General features: G+C 41.3%; 2 protein-coding genes across 3 annotated transcripts in view; one reads left to right on the top strand and one right to left on the bottom strand.

Annotated features, from left to right (window-relative positions):
• Positions 1–1,310: 1,310 nt before the first annotated feature.
• Positions 1,311–9,550, bottom strand: SHOX2 (SHOX homeobox 2). 2 transcript variants are annotated; one of them, XM_048864337.2, is made up of 5 exons: positions 8,766–9,550; positions 5,873–6,081; positions 3,552–3,609; positions 3,124–3,212; positions 1,311–2,033 (listed from the first exon to the last, which is right to left on the bottom strand). In XM_048864337.2, the coding sequence occupies exons 1-5, from the start codon at positions 9,049–9,051 to the stop codon at positions 1,776–1,778; spliced, it is 900 nt and encodes a 299-aa protein (XP_048720294.1). In that variant the 5' UTR covers positions 9,052–9,550; the 3' UTR covers positions 1,311–1,775. The 2 variants fall into 2 exon arrangements, with proteins under 2 accessions (XP_048720294.1, XP_048720293.1); XM_048864336.2 differs by having other exon boundaries at positions 1,311–2,069; positions 8,766–9,542.
• Positions 9,551–12,348: 2,798 nt separating this feature from the next.
• RSRC1 (arginine and serine rich coiled-coil 1) overlaps positions 12,349–14,372 on the top strand; it is a 369,974-nt gene continuing 367,950 nt past the window's right edge. The window contains exon 1 of the mRNA XM_048864333.2: positions 12,349–12,513. Within this exon, the coding sequence (XP_048720290.1) occupies positions 12,364–12,513 (150 nt within the window). The 5' untranslated portion in view covers positions 12,349–12,363. The remainder of the gene's footprint in view (positions 12,514–14,372) is intronic.

Below are 14,372 nucleotides of genomic sequence, written 5' to 3'. Positions count from 1 at the left end.
TAAAAGTGGCCTTTAAGGATACATAGGGACGAACGGTCCTTCATCATTGTGTTGTGCATTATAGATTTGTTGCATTTTCTAAGAAGCAGAAAGAAACATGCACGCTCTATAAAGGTATAAACACAAAAATGGAAGAATGTCACTGATTATTTAATATTAACAGTACCAGAAGTGACGTAAACCCGTCAGCTAAAACTTTTTTCATTCAATAGATCGCAAAGTGTCTTAATTTCATAACTTGGCACTTATTGAAAATTGTGACGTCAAAAAAGCATTAACAAAGGTGAAGCAAACCTGAGTGAAACAAAATATATTGTACTGACAACAAATGTAATGAAAGAACAGAATCTTTTTTCGTTTTTTTAAATAACTTAAAATACACTAGAAAAAATACGGTGAATATAAATAATTTTGTTTTCATGGAGAACAAATAGTTACAAAGCCCGTTCATACCAAAGTTCACTTAGAAGAGCTTTCCCTCTTTCTTGGCAGAAAAGTACTAAAGTCGTGAGGGTCTGATGGCAAGCTGGGATACAAATCACCAAGATACCCCAGATTAAATATCTATATGCATTTCAAATTTTAAAAAAAATCACAAGATTACTTGAATAGATACACCTTTATGAGATAAAATGTAAATGTTTGACAGTCAACTATCAATTCACAAGTTATAGCCAAAATAAACTTTGTTCGTGTGTATCAACATATTTTACATGTACCTAGTACCTATTATTGGAATTTAACATTGTGTGGTTGGGGAATTAAATACAGTTTTTGTCCTGAGGACATCAGAGAGCCTGCAAAAGAGAAATACTCCTCTGTTCTCATGCTTTCTGATCGCCCCTATTTCAGGAGTGGGACAGCAAACAGCCAACAAAGATATGAATGAGAAAGGTAGTGGTTGATCTCTCTCTCTCTCTCTCTCTCTCTCTCTCTTTCCTCCGAGGTTAAAAATATCAGCCACATTTGTTTGTCTGTTCTGTTTTTCTACTAAAGATGAGGGTGAAGTGCAAGTGAATCAAAGGGACGCCATCAATGAAATACAAATACATGCAACCCGGAATTCTGCTGGAAGAAATATCCCGGACAGTTTCCCATTAGAAATTCTCAGAGAAATCATTGTCTCTTTTTCTTATTCTTCTTCTCTTCTTCTCACTATTTCCAGACGTGGTTGTTAAACTCAAGTATCTGATGCAACGTGAAAGGAGGCCCGCCTCTCTTATCAAATTTCTTGTATTAAAGTGAACTTCGCAGAAAAAGGTCAGTTTCAAAACCTGTGAACTTCCCAGCTGCGTGTCTATTTCATCTAATTCTTTAAATAAGTATATATCTTCCTTCAGTTTCTCGTCTCTCTTTCTTTTTTCTCCATTTAAAAAAAAAACGTTAAAGTTGTTTCTTTTTGTCTCCCCTCTCACAGCTCGATTTCCTTTAATAATATTTATTTCTCTTCATATTTCTTAACCTACGAAATACCTCACAGTGGTTTTGTTCCTTTCCTTTGTTTATTTATTTTTGTTCTTTAAATTGATTTTAGAAATCTGGTCTCTCTCTCTCTCTGTGTGTGTGTGTGTGTGTTTTGTTTTAATGTCTCTGTTCTTTCCAGCCTGGTTCTGCGTGTGTTTTGCATTAAGTCATAAATAGGACTCGACCCACAGAAGTCATTAGCCTTTCGCTTGTGTTTGCAGTGATGTGTTGTGTTGTGATCCTCTGGACTGTGTGATTGCAGTGTCCCCAAGAGGTGGTCGTGGAGGAGGAGAGGGGGACGTGGGGAGGAGTCACAGCCCTAAAGCAGCCGCGTGCTTTTTGGCTTTCAGTCTGAGGTCAGCGATGCTGGAGTTCTTGCTGGTGGTCTTGGCCGCCGCCGCTGCTGCCACCACCGAAGCTGCTGAGGCGGATTCCGCGGCCAGTGTGGCCAATGGCAGGCCGAAGGGCGGCGCAGGGAACATCATGTAGGGGGCGTGGGCGGCCAGGTGTGGGTGGAGGTGGTGATGTGCGTGTGCCACGGCGCTGTCCAACTGCAGCTGGGCCTGAACCTGAAAGGACAAGGGCGTCACGTTGCAATGACTATCCTAAAGATGTAACAAGAATAAAAACAAAGCATTAACACACCTAAGCGGGGCTGGGAGTGTAGTCTGCCTGCCTGTGTCTGTGTGACAGTCTGCCTGCTTGTGGCAGTCGGCCTGCGTTACAGTCAGTCTGCCTGTGTCTGTGTGACAATCTGCCTGCCTGTGTGACTGTCTGCTTATCTGTGTGACAGTCGGCCTGCGTTACAGTCTGTCTCCCTGTGTCTGCACGACAGCCTGTCTGGCAGTCTGCCTATGTCTGTGTGACAGTTAGCCTGCCTGTGTGACAGTCTGTCTGTGAGTGTGCCTTGCAGTGAGTGTCTGTGTATGAAAGGGAAGGAAACTGTGTTCTTGCCCCAGAGTTTTTTGGTTTTTTTAATATAGTAAAAACATATCAGAGTTAAAGGCTGTCTCGCCCAGCCTTTAATACAGGCTGATAACAGCAATCTGGAAGAAGTCAGAAGGGCAGGCAGCCCATTTTATATGGAGGCAAACATCCTCCTAACGATTATTATTTTATTATCATTAGCCCACCGCTGGCTTGAGATGAGGGGGTGGTTTTTTCCCTGGTTGTTGGAGCGGAGGAGGAGGTGTGCGTGTCTGGATGGCAGTGGCGGTATCCGGTGGGATTTGACTCCACAGTTACGTAGTTAGCTATTGTTGTTGGTTTTCTTTATATAACAAGGGAACTCCAACCCAGTTTTACTCTCTCCTTTAGACACACTTTCATTCTTCAGCTGTGCATCAGAATCGGCAAACTTTGACTGAAAGGACGTTCCCATGTAACCCTCAGAGTGCAATCTTTTCGTGCATTTTTAAAGAGCCAGATACTGCCCTCCATCCCCAGCGGCGCTTTCATTGATGACAGAGAGTTGGGCACGCAGATCTGGAGAAGTGTGTGGCTTTTTAAAAAGTGTATTGTTCCCTCTATATAATCACTGTATAAATATTGAATAGATGCTGTCAACAGTGATTTCATATCGGGAGAAAAGGCCCTATCCTAAAAAAAGGGGTCACTCATTTGCACTTTATCGTTACAAGTAGGTTTTACTGTACTTGCCTGCTGAAATGGCATCCTCAAAGCGCCTACATTGACATATGGTGCAACTCTGCAAGCTTCAAATTGACTGGCTGCTCCTATAAGAACCCCTGCAATAATCAGCAAAAGAAAGACATAAATATCGGCTTAGCCTTACTTTGCAATAAATGATTCTTTGAATTCCAGAAATGTATACTGTGCAAACTACAGTCTTTTGCTTCCAACATTTCTTTCTGCCAATACATTGATACAAGTTTAATGCCATTTATAATCAATAACGTGTTATAATAGTTTTAATATAATATAGGTAGCTTTCATATTAGAACATATATCCTACAAATCCGGAGCCCTAGGTGTTTCTCAGCAGGAACGCTCCTTCTTTACTGGTATTATCGATACTGTATAATTCTTTTCAACCTAAGCCTCTTTTATGATATCAGAAAGCATACCTTTATGAAGTTGATTTTCTTGTTTTCTACATTTAGCTCTTCTGTTTTGAAACCAGACCTGAGGAAATAGAAAAATAACCTAGATACTATACTAGAAAACCAACATTAAAAGAGAACCAACACAAAAGAGCACACTCGCGTGCTATAAGAATTTTTTTTACCGTTATGGCAAACAGTTGATTTTGTTTGTATTGGACAACCCAGATTTACAAGTTTAGAAACTCAGAGGCATCACGAAAATAATAAAAATATAGAAAATAGACATTTGCAGCCCGTACCAGTTCTCGCTAAATTACTTTCTTAGCCCTGGTTTCATCTTTCCACATTAGAGTCCCAAATGACCTAAATCACTCCCTGATATCTAATACTAACTTGTGATAATGGGTTTAGATGTTTGCACTGTAAGACCTGAGAAGAATGTGCTCATTAATAGCCTGTAATATTAATTAGCTTTATCTTCAAGAAAAACTAAACACCAAAGCATTTAATGACTCACTTTTGGGGGGTAATTACTGTCATAAAAGCTTCACTACAAAGAAGTTTAGAATTTCTCTGTTCCTCTGTGCAGTGGAGTGTAACACAGAAGCGGAATAATTGTCTCATTATTATGATAATCTAATATGCTTCTATAGAAAAGTCTGCACCTTAGGCAAGAAGATACTTTTACTACTGGATATAGAACTATTGAAACAAATTCAATAATAAAGTTCTACTTCCTTAAAGAGAAGGAGAGAGGGTGTTTTAAAACATTTCACTTTTATAAGAGCAACCTCTGCATCTCAGAAGCCACAGCTACCAAATAATCTTTCCCCAAGGCAAAAAACAATCTTTTCTTGAGGTCTACTTTGAGTCAACTATAAATATGAACACACACCCCAGCCTAGAATTTATTTTGGTCAAGCTAAAGCTGCTCAACACCCACGCTCACTTCCAGTCTCTCATTTAAAAGGTACATTCCAGAATTTACAAATTAGTGGAGAAGCAAAGTAAAATATTATTGCAAAGCGTTTTCCGGAACCATGTAAAGGGAATGGGTTTAATCTATGTAAATCTCTAAAAGTTATTATGCGCCCTGCGATTTGACATAATAGTAGTGTGGATTAGGTGCTACAGTGGTATTCTTTGTCCACTAGAAGGGAATCATCTCCTTTAAATTTTTCACCGAGAAGTTGGGACTTTTATCGTTTTGGGTTTTTTGAAGATTTGTTCAGCATAAATAGGTGGCTGCCTCCGCGGAAAACAGAAAAGCAGAGAAGAGTAAAAGGGAAGGCTCGTTTGGTGAGGCTGTGATGACAAAGGCTGCTTATTATTACTTTTTTGGTTCAATGTGACCGCTCTGGTTATGTCCTTATCCTATTACAAGATGCAGGGAAACCCCATAAGAATTGTGTGCATAGTTTGGTGCAGATGGTAGCCTATAAGCACAAAGATAGAGGGGGAGTATCTGTTACAGCAGTACTTTCAAACATCTGCAGATGTTTGGGGCCTAAAACTGCTCCATGTGTTCCAACAAATAATGACCATCATTTTCTCTTATTTTATGATGAGAAGGGAAATACACTGAAACAGCTACATTTGTTCTCATTCGAGAAGTCACCTTCGGCTCTCCATCTGGGTAAAGCCCCAGAGCGCTTGCCCTCTTATTTATTGCAAGTTAGGTGAAACTAACCGGAGAGAGCTCAAGAGCTGATTTTCAAAACTTTCAGAGAGAAGCTTGAAAGTAAACGTCCAGGTAACTGGTTTCCCTACTATATACAGAAAAGTGATTAAAATAGCTTGATATTTTTATTAAAGATTATATTTTTAATAATGCTGAACAAAGCGAGTTCAGCAAAACTTGTTCACCCTTTCTGTGGCTTCGCCTAAGATTTAAGAACCACCGGTAAAAACTGACCGTAAAATTTCCTCACTTAGCAGCTGCTAATTTAGTTTATAGTCAGTACATCTATAAACTTAATTGGTACATCCGCCTGGTAAACCCCGAGACAGGAGCAGACTAGGAAAATTCACGTGAACAAAACATCCGTTGTAATTCTTCCAGTCAGCCAAAAACGAAACGTTGTTTAAAATCCTTATATGTAAGAGGCACTAAGCTTAGGAGGCATAACCCATAATAAAGCACGCAGCAATGGTTCACTCAGATGCTGGGAGCAGTTCGGCACTGGAGTATCTTTTCTGGCCATGGACAGCATCTAAATGGACATTACAGAATTTGTGAGTTAAAAGCCTTTCATCAGGTACGGCAGGTTCACACGCAATGCTGTATCACAACTAAATTACGCACAGAGACCCACATGTTGCAATAATCTTTGCTACCCTACCTGCACTCTGGCCTCGGACAGTCCCAGCCTCTGGCTCAGCTCTTCTCGCATGAAGGCGTCCGGATAGTGGGTCTCATCGAAAAGCCTCTCCAGCTCGTTCAGCTGCTCCAGAGTGAAATTAGTCCGGCTTCTCCTCTGCTTGATTTTAGTCTGCCCTTCGTCCTCCATCACTTTCGCATCCTCTTTGCGATCCTTCAGCTCTGGGGAGACTGAGCGTGAAACAAAACAATCAGACCACCCTTCACCCGAATTGCCAGCGCGGGCGTGGGATTTGGCCACTGCAGTTTTTATTCTTAACTTTAGGAGGAAAATGTGCTTGGCTTGAGGAAAAGGAAGGAGAGGAGAGTCAATGGAAATGCTAAAGAGCACGCCTCAAAACAGACTATGGCCAGCTACATTTTAAAAGGATATTTGTTTTAATTCGGAATGAGATTTTGGGTCAGCGCTGGGTTTCCTATTAGCATTGCTGGTCCTCTGGAAGAAAAGGCGACAACAAAATACTTTTCACGAAAAGGCCTTATTTCCAAATGTATTTAGGTTAAGGATTGACCTGTGTGGGTGAGCCAAACCAGGCCATTGATTTACATCTACATTTTCGAGCCCCTCAGCATAATTTCAGTAAATCATTGCAGAGTCAAACTGTGACCCTTTTAAATCATCAGAACTGTCAAGCAATCTCTCTCCCTCTGCAAACTTGCTGGCTTTATTTACGAATAATTATTTTAAACTAGACCCATCCAGGCGTACGCAGGAGACAAATAGCAGGGAAATGCCATGCCCAACAAAATATAACATTGCCCCCGCAGGAACTGAGGCCAAGTTAAGGTCGGCCCCATTAACTTCACTGTCATTTTGTGGGAACCTCTTACCAGCCTGTCGTCGGACAGTGGCAAGAGACACGCCATGTTTGAATTACCCTTGGTACAAATGTAAAGCTTCGTATCATTTACCTGTCATTATTTATTGAAAATCAAAACTAAAAAAATCAAGTCGCGATCTCTTGGTGAATTAGTACCTTAAATATCACAGCAACAGGTTTAAGTGGTAAATCTGGCATCCGGACTGCCTCTGGATTGTTTAATGGCTTTCATGCGCTCAGCACCTCCAGTGTTTAATAAAACATGCATTTGTCTTTTCTGAATTTACATATGCTGAGAGTTCCTGGTGTTTTTATTGGTATTGTTTAATTTTCTGTTGACTAAGCACTTTCAGTTAGCTACGCATATCAATTAAAATATCACTGAGTGACGCTATTTGTATAGTTCATTAATATTTGCAGGGCTTCCTAACAACCAGTTGTGTCTGTAATTACACTTCTTCCGAATCCCTGCTTCCTGCTGCAATGCTTTGGAATGGGATTTTATTTGCGCATCTGAAGTCCAGAATTTGTTTAGTGTGATCGCAGCTCTTTATAACCCTATGATCACTATCAGAATTTGTTTATAAAATCATTTCCGGAAGTTGTTCTCAATCGAGTTCCGATCTGGAGAGAAATACTTCTTTGAACAAAAGGTCTGAAGTAAACAGTCCCTAGATATTACATCCTCATTTTAAAACCAAACGCAGCCATTCAAATGTTGCTGACATCTACAGTGCTCTTTGAATAAGCAAACGGGATGTCATTTGTGCTTCTTATAACATTATTTTCTTCACTCAGTCTCTCTATCTCTGCATATATACATACACATATAGGCAGACAGATAAATCCAAACCAGAAAGTGCAATAAAAGGGACTCCTGGTATAATACATGCTTGCATTGTAACTATTAGGTGGTTTTTTTTAAACAAATGTTCATTGTATATATATATCCCTAGCATTTATATCCAGTTATGCAATTGGCTGTCTTTTAAAATAAATGTACTACATTATATAAAATATTCCTATTTAATGTCACTTGTTTTAATGCATGTTTTAAAAATAATCTAACATGAAAATATATCCTTATCAATATCTGGTCAATAATGTATAAACATTAAATATACTTGATATAGATACAGCTTTTCAAACTTTCCACTATACTATGGGATTTTTCAGCTTTTTAAATATAAATGGATTAATATATGTAATGTAGATTTGGTTCCTACCACAGTAACTTCCCGTTATGTTCTAATCAGGAACAGATCATGTTATAAACAAGTTAATTGCATGCTTAAATATTTTAATCTAAACTTCTAGGCATGCCACATATTTTCCTTAATTGGAAAAACATGGAAAGACACCCATTAATGTATATCAGACTCTCCAAATTAATGGTATTGTTTAAACCCCTGGATTCGTTAACGTGACAGTCAAGTTTAAATCTGCCAAATTGTCTTATGCAAATACAACATATGTACTGCAAAATGTAAGTAGTTTTAGCACAGCAGCCGACTAACCTATAAGCCTGAATAAGTAACCCGATCGTGTGGTGTGATTTACACACTTATTGTTGGAGAAAACACAACAAAAGTTCATCGAGAAATAAAGCCTGATACAGTCACCGTCAGCCTGGTCTGGAGCAAGCAGCCCCCGATGGATCAAGTGAAGGAGAAAAGAGACAGGAGAAAGCTATTTTCTAAAATCGCAAAAGTCTTCTACGCAATGGCTCTTTCCAAAATCGAAACACTGGGTTACCGGTTCCCACCGCTCTGAGCCCTGGTCAGGGAGGACACACTCATTCTCCTGTAACTTTCACCCCCGCTGCAGAGCCCGGTGCCCGGGCCAGCCAGGAGAGCTACATTTGGGGTTCTCTGAGCAAAAAAACATTGTGGGAAAACAAAACCGCCCACCCCCCTCCCGTTTCTCCCCCAAACAACCGTCTGGTTATTGAACTCAGTCCCCCAGCCTGGCCCACGTTCCCGGGGGATGGGTGGGAGAGAAGGGGGCCGCGGGGTGCATGGGGTTTGCCTTTACCCTCGCTGAGTTTGGGAGTGCCCGCGTCCCTGGCTCTCTCGGCGGCGCCCATGTCCAGCTCTCTGACTGGAGACCGCGCTCCGCCTCCTCCTCCGCCGCCGCCTACTCCTCCTGCTCGGACCGCTGGGCTGCTCACGTCTTCCCGGCTGGGCTCGCTGGAGCCGCCTGACTCCTTGGCTCCTCTGACAGGTCCACTCTCCAGAACCTCCCTGTACGTGATCAGCTCCTTTTTCTCTTTCACTTTCTGATCAAACGACTTGGAGACAAACGCTGTAAGTTCTTCCATCGCCGATTCTCAGGGCTCCTTCCCCTTGTTTCTTCCTCTTACTGTTCCAAACCCCCCAATAACACATCAATGGAGTGGGAAGGGGAGGGGGGCAGCTGCAATGGGGCTGGAGTTAAATGGGATCTGATGTTTCCCAACTGGAGCGATCTTGTTAAATGTTAAGATCTTTGACAATTCTTCCCGCTAAGAGTTCAGATCTGATAGTGATGTTGGTATTGAAGTCGCACTATTTATACTTTGCAAAGCCTGCCCCTTGTTCTGAGCAAATTACCTCCCCTTGGAACTATGAATGAACCCGCTTCTCCTGTATCAGTCCAGCACGACCAAGGAGAAAGAGCGAGACAGAAAGATCGCTACTCCTCCAGGTTTCAGATCCTTGTGGCCAGGGCTTGCTATCGGCCATTAATCCAGGATTGACAAGAATCCCTAATTAATTTAATTAGGCGTGGATCCTGCGCTAGTGTCCTGAGTTAGTTAAACACAGGGGAGATGGGCAGGATCTGCAGGGGAGTGGCCAAAATGAAAAATGACAAGTCTGCTTGGAGAGAGGACAAGGAATGGGGGAGCGCTTCCTACAGATGTCGTGTATACACAGCACACAGTACTAGTCCTGCAGGTAACACTGTCCGAGGGAAGAAACAGCTCTACCAAGAGATTAGTGCTGTTTTGGTCGGTTACAATTAACAAGAGAAAAAGAGAGAGAGAGAGTTAATTTGAAAGGTTGTGCTGTTGGTTTGTCAAGATATTTCCCAAGCAGATGCTTACTGACACGCCAAATGTAAAAGTGTGTCTGAGTCGCTGGAACGGGTGATAGGCAATATACGGTCTTGTACCCATGAAGTAATCGTGCCCCATGCTGTTTCTTTGTATCACATTATTATTACGTTTGCGTCAATAAACCTCCCCAAAGGAACACAATTAGTTACTTTTGTGTTGAGAATCCGATGCTTTTGTTCTAAATTTGTTTGCTGTTCGAATATGTTTTATTTATCCCGCAGGACTGAGAAGAGATACATACAGTTACTTTTACAGGTTTTTGTTGTAGTAATTAAGTCAACACTGAAAATACACCTACGTTTTGGGAAAACTCTCCCGGATACTGCATATTGCTAATATGAGTTCATTTCTGAAGACAGTTTTTCATAATATGTGAAGAAATACTATATTTAGTATTAAATTTTTAATTGTTATTTGTGTAAAGCAAATGGAAATGTGCAAGTTACAGGGTACTTGATGATTCTATGTAAACATTAACACATTACGTACGTGACAGGAAAGCTTGAAAAGTTCCTCCTAAATAGTAACAGAAACACACAAAATTATAAAAAAATGTAGTTAAGAATGACAGTGCAATCCTGTCATTAACATTTTTATATGGCAAATAGAGGAATCAGATTAGACCGTATTACAGTATTTATTGCTAATACTGCTTTGCTATTGTTGTTTAAATCCTATTTAGATAGTAATTTCATTGACAGGCTATTTAGGATGCAGCTATTTTACACTTTTAGTAGAGTTCTAATAAATTATTCAAAATTGTTTAACTCTTGCTTATGTATTGATTTTTCATTTGACCTCTTGAAAGACGACTTTAGGTAAAAGAGTGTTTATTTACTATAATAGGTATAGTATTTAGAATTTAATTAGCATTTCTCAGATCCAGTTATGTGTGTATTACATACAATAGGCAATAAATTACTTTTACTAAGTTTTAGCATTTAGAAGACAAAACTAATCAAGACATCATTTTGCCTATTGAAATACAGAGTACTTTTAGTTTAGTCTGTTCAGACTGACAGTCTTGATATTGTAAAGTACTGGTCTTCAAAGGAGCAACGGAAACATCAATATGTAATATGGATTTTTGAGATTGTTTGGGAAGATTGTTATCACTGGCCCAATTGAATGAATTCACAATTATTCTGAACTACAGAAATATGACAAGCTGTTACTGTTAAAGTAACAAAGTGAGCCGAAAAGAGAATACGTTCAAAATACTGAACTTTAGATGTTGTTAATCCGTGGGAACACATTTCTTTTTGTTTCCATAGTTTATTTCACTTCCGGCCGTGGCAACACAGATTCTAATTCATACATATAAAACTGAAGTAAAACTAAGAATATTTTAAATACCAAACAGTCTCAAAACTTAAAAGTGAAATAAGTGTCTACAACATACAACTTGTGTTTTTGAAAATAATGTGGACAAATCAAAGTTGTCCGTACATGAATGTATGCTTGAAGGGTTCATTTAAAACGTTACATGTTTGAGCCAGGAATTTTGAGTTGATGCTTAGTATTATAAACAAGCTAAGCAAATACTAAATTGCTCTGCAAATATTTAAATTATTACCATAACTATTAGCATAGAAAGCGTTTACCTCCCTTATTCTTCCCAAATATGTGTACTCAGTGTGTTCTGCATCTTTCTGTGGTAGAGAAAACAATGAAAAAAGAAACAACGTATTTTTTATAATACATCCAAAGTCTGCAAGTCCCCCCCCCATCTACTCAAGTTTTTTTAAAAAAGTTAAGAAGGGGATCACTTGAAACATATTTCCCTTATAAATTGGAGACTTGGGCATCTTTTTAACAGGACTAATTAACTGAACTGTTTTACTTAATCTCAGCTGCCTGCGAATAATTGAAGATCGTGTATTGCAGGCAGTTTTAAAACTCAGCCCCCTCTGCCACTTACCCACCACCCAGAAGCGACCCAAAGCACACAGCAGCTACTTTACTCCACCACTTCAAGTGCTTTGCCTTTATGGCAGAGGGGAAATGGATCTCTCTGCTAGGGAAAAAATATGTCAATATAGTATGTATTCCAGGAAATACTGAGCCTCTTTAATTACTTTTGGCTTAAATGAAAAACTATAAATTTTATTTCTCCCCCACCTTCCTTCCAACAGCCCCCTTCTCCTCCTCCGTCAAACAGCACGCGTCAAAATAGTCTCTTAAATGAAAAACTAATTTGCACCCAACCTCAGAAGCCCATCACCAGCTCCAGAGGAAGGAGAAACGCAGCGTTTTAAGGGAATTTGCAAATAAATCATTGCGATTTTAATCATAGTGCACCCATAGAGACCGAGCCCAGTGATTTATTCCAGCATTTTTGGCGAAAGAAGGAACATTAATTTTACCACTTTTAGCTGCATTTAAAAAAGCCCGCACAGGCCCAGTGAACATTAATTAATTAATTAGTTTGTATGATTATTGTTAGGATGATCATTGCTCTCCTCAGTGGAGAGAAGTGCAGAAGCTTTAATCGATGTTTTCTGCATTCCCTAGCCCTGCTGCCCGCCTGGCTGAATGGATGAGCTCCGGGATGGTTTGGCCCTGCCTGGCTGCGGCACCAGGAAGGCGCTGAGCTCAAACCAGGGAGCCGCGCCGCGCCGCGCCGGCGGCCCCAGGCTCGACCTTTTCCGGCCTCTCGCTCGCTGGGCCGAAGGCGGGATTCAGGTAACGTGGCTGGGTCGGGTCCGCCTCGCCGCCGCTCTCTGGGTCGGCGGTGCCGGGGGCTGGTGCTTCCCCGGAGACTGGGGGGGAGCGCTCCGCGGCCTGGTCCCTGGCGGCTGGGAACGGGGCCGACCCGCCCCAGCACCCAGGGCTGCCAGGCCGCCTGTTCCGCGAGGGGGGAAGTGAGGCCAGCACCAGTCACCCGCCCCTTAGGGAGGCCCCCATTTCTCAGCCCCTCCCCCCCAAGGGGAAGCGAGGCCAGCTCTTGTCACTTGCCCCCTTTTTGGAGACTCCTGCCAATTTTCAGTGGGCTCTTAAGCAGGGATGCAGGAACAATTTGTGCAGTGGGGTTGCTGAGAGCCATTGAACCAAACTGTAAACCCTGTTCGTAATGGAATCCACCTCAGGCCAGGGGCGTGCGGCACCCCTAATTCCAGCACCTGTGCTCTTAAGTGGAAGGAGGGCATCCTCCACATCTTTTGCTTCTACTTACATCCCAGTGAGTGGGATAAGCTTTTTTTTTTTTTTTTTTTTTTTTTAGGAAAATAGGGCCTGCTCCGTTATATCCAGCTGTAAAGTGCTCCCCGTATTTTGTCTAAATTTTGCTGGAAGCATTTATCTTCTTGTCTTTGGTCAGACCACATCGCACACAGCCACCCTTGAATCTTTCCATTTGCTCACGTTAGTTCATGTTGTTCCATTTTGGTCCACATCATCAAGTTGAAAGAGACACATCAATTTAAAGAAAAGGAGTACTTGTGGCACCTTAGAGACTAACAAATTTATTTGAGCATAAGCTTTTGTGAGCTGCAGCTCACTTCATCAGATGCATGTAGTGGAAAATACAGTGGGGATATTTTATATACACAGAGAACATGAAACAATGGGTGTTACCATACACACTGTAACGAGAGTGATCAGGTAAGGTGAGCTATTACCAGCAGGAGAGAAAAAAAAAACCTTTTGTAGTGATAATCAAGGTGGGCCATTTCCAGAAGTTGACAAGAACGTGTGAGGAACGGTGGGGGGTAGGAGAATAAACATGGGGAAATAGTTTTACTTTGTGTAATGACACATCCACTCCCAGCCTTTATTCAAGCGTAATTTAATGGTGTCCAGTTTGCAAATCAATTCCAATTCAGCAGTCTCTCGGTGAAGTCTGTTTTTTGAAGTTTTTTTTGTTGGAGAATTGCAACTTTTAGGTCTGTAATCGAGTGACCAGAGAGACTGAAGCGTTCTCCGACTGGTTTTTGAATGTTATAATTCTTGACATCTGATTTGTGTCCATTTATTCTTTTATGTAGAGACTGTCCAGTTTGGCCAATGTACATGGCAGAGGGGCATTGCTGGCACATGATGGCATATATCACATTGGTAGATGTGCAGGTGAATGAGCCTCTGATAGTGTGGCTGATGTGATCAGGTCCTATGATGGTATCCCCTGAATAGATATGTGGACACAGTTGGCAACGGGCTTTGTTGCAAGGATAGGTTCCTGGGTTAGTGTTTTTGTTGTGTGGTGTGTGGTTGCTGGTGAGTATTTGCTTCAGGTTGGGGGGCTGTCTGTAAGCAAGGACTGGCCTTTCTACCAAGATCTGTGAGAGTGATGGGTTGTTCTTTAGGATAGATTGTAGATCCTTGATGATGCGTTGGAGAGGTTTTAGTTGGGGGCTGAAGGTGTTGGCTAGTGGCATTCTGTTATTTTCTTTGTTGGGCCTGTCCTATAATAGGTAACTTCTGGGTACTCTTCTGGCTCTGTCAATCTGTTTCTTCACTTCAGCAGGTGGGTACTGTAGTTGTAAGAATGCTTGATAGAGATCTTACAGGTGTTTGTCTCTGTCTAAGGGGTTGGAGCAAATGCA

Source organism: Caretta caretta, chromosome 9, assembly GCF_965140235.1.
Source record: "Caretta caretta isolate rCarCar2 chromosome 9, rCarCar1.hap1, whole genome shotgun sequence".
Taxonomy (NCBI): domain Eukaryota; kingdom Metazoa; phylum Chordata; order Testudines; family Cheloniidae; genus Caretta; species Caretta caretta.
The sequence above is the reverse complement of the archived record's forward strand: the minus strand, read 5'-3'. Positions and strand labels throughout refer to the sequence as shown.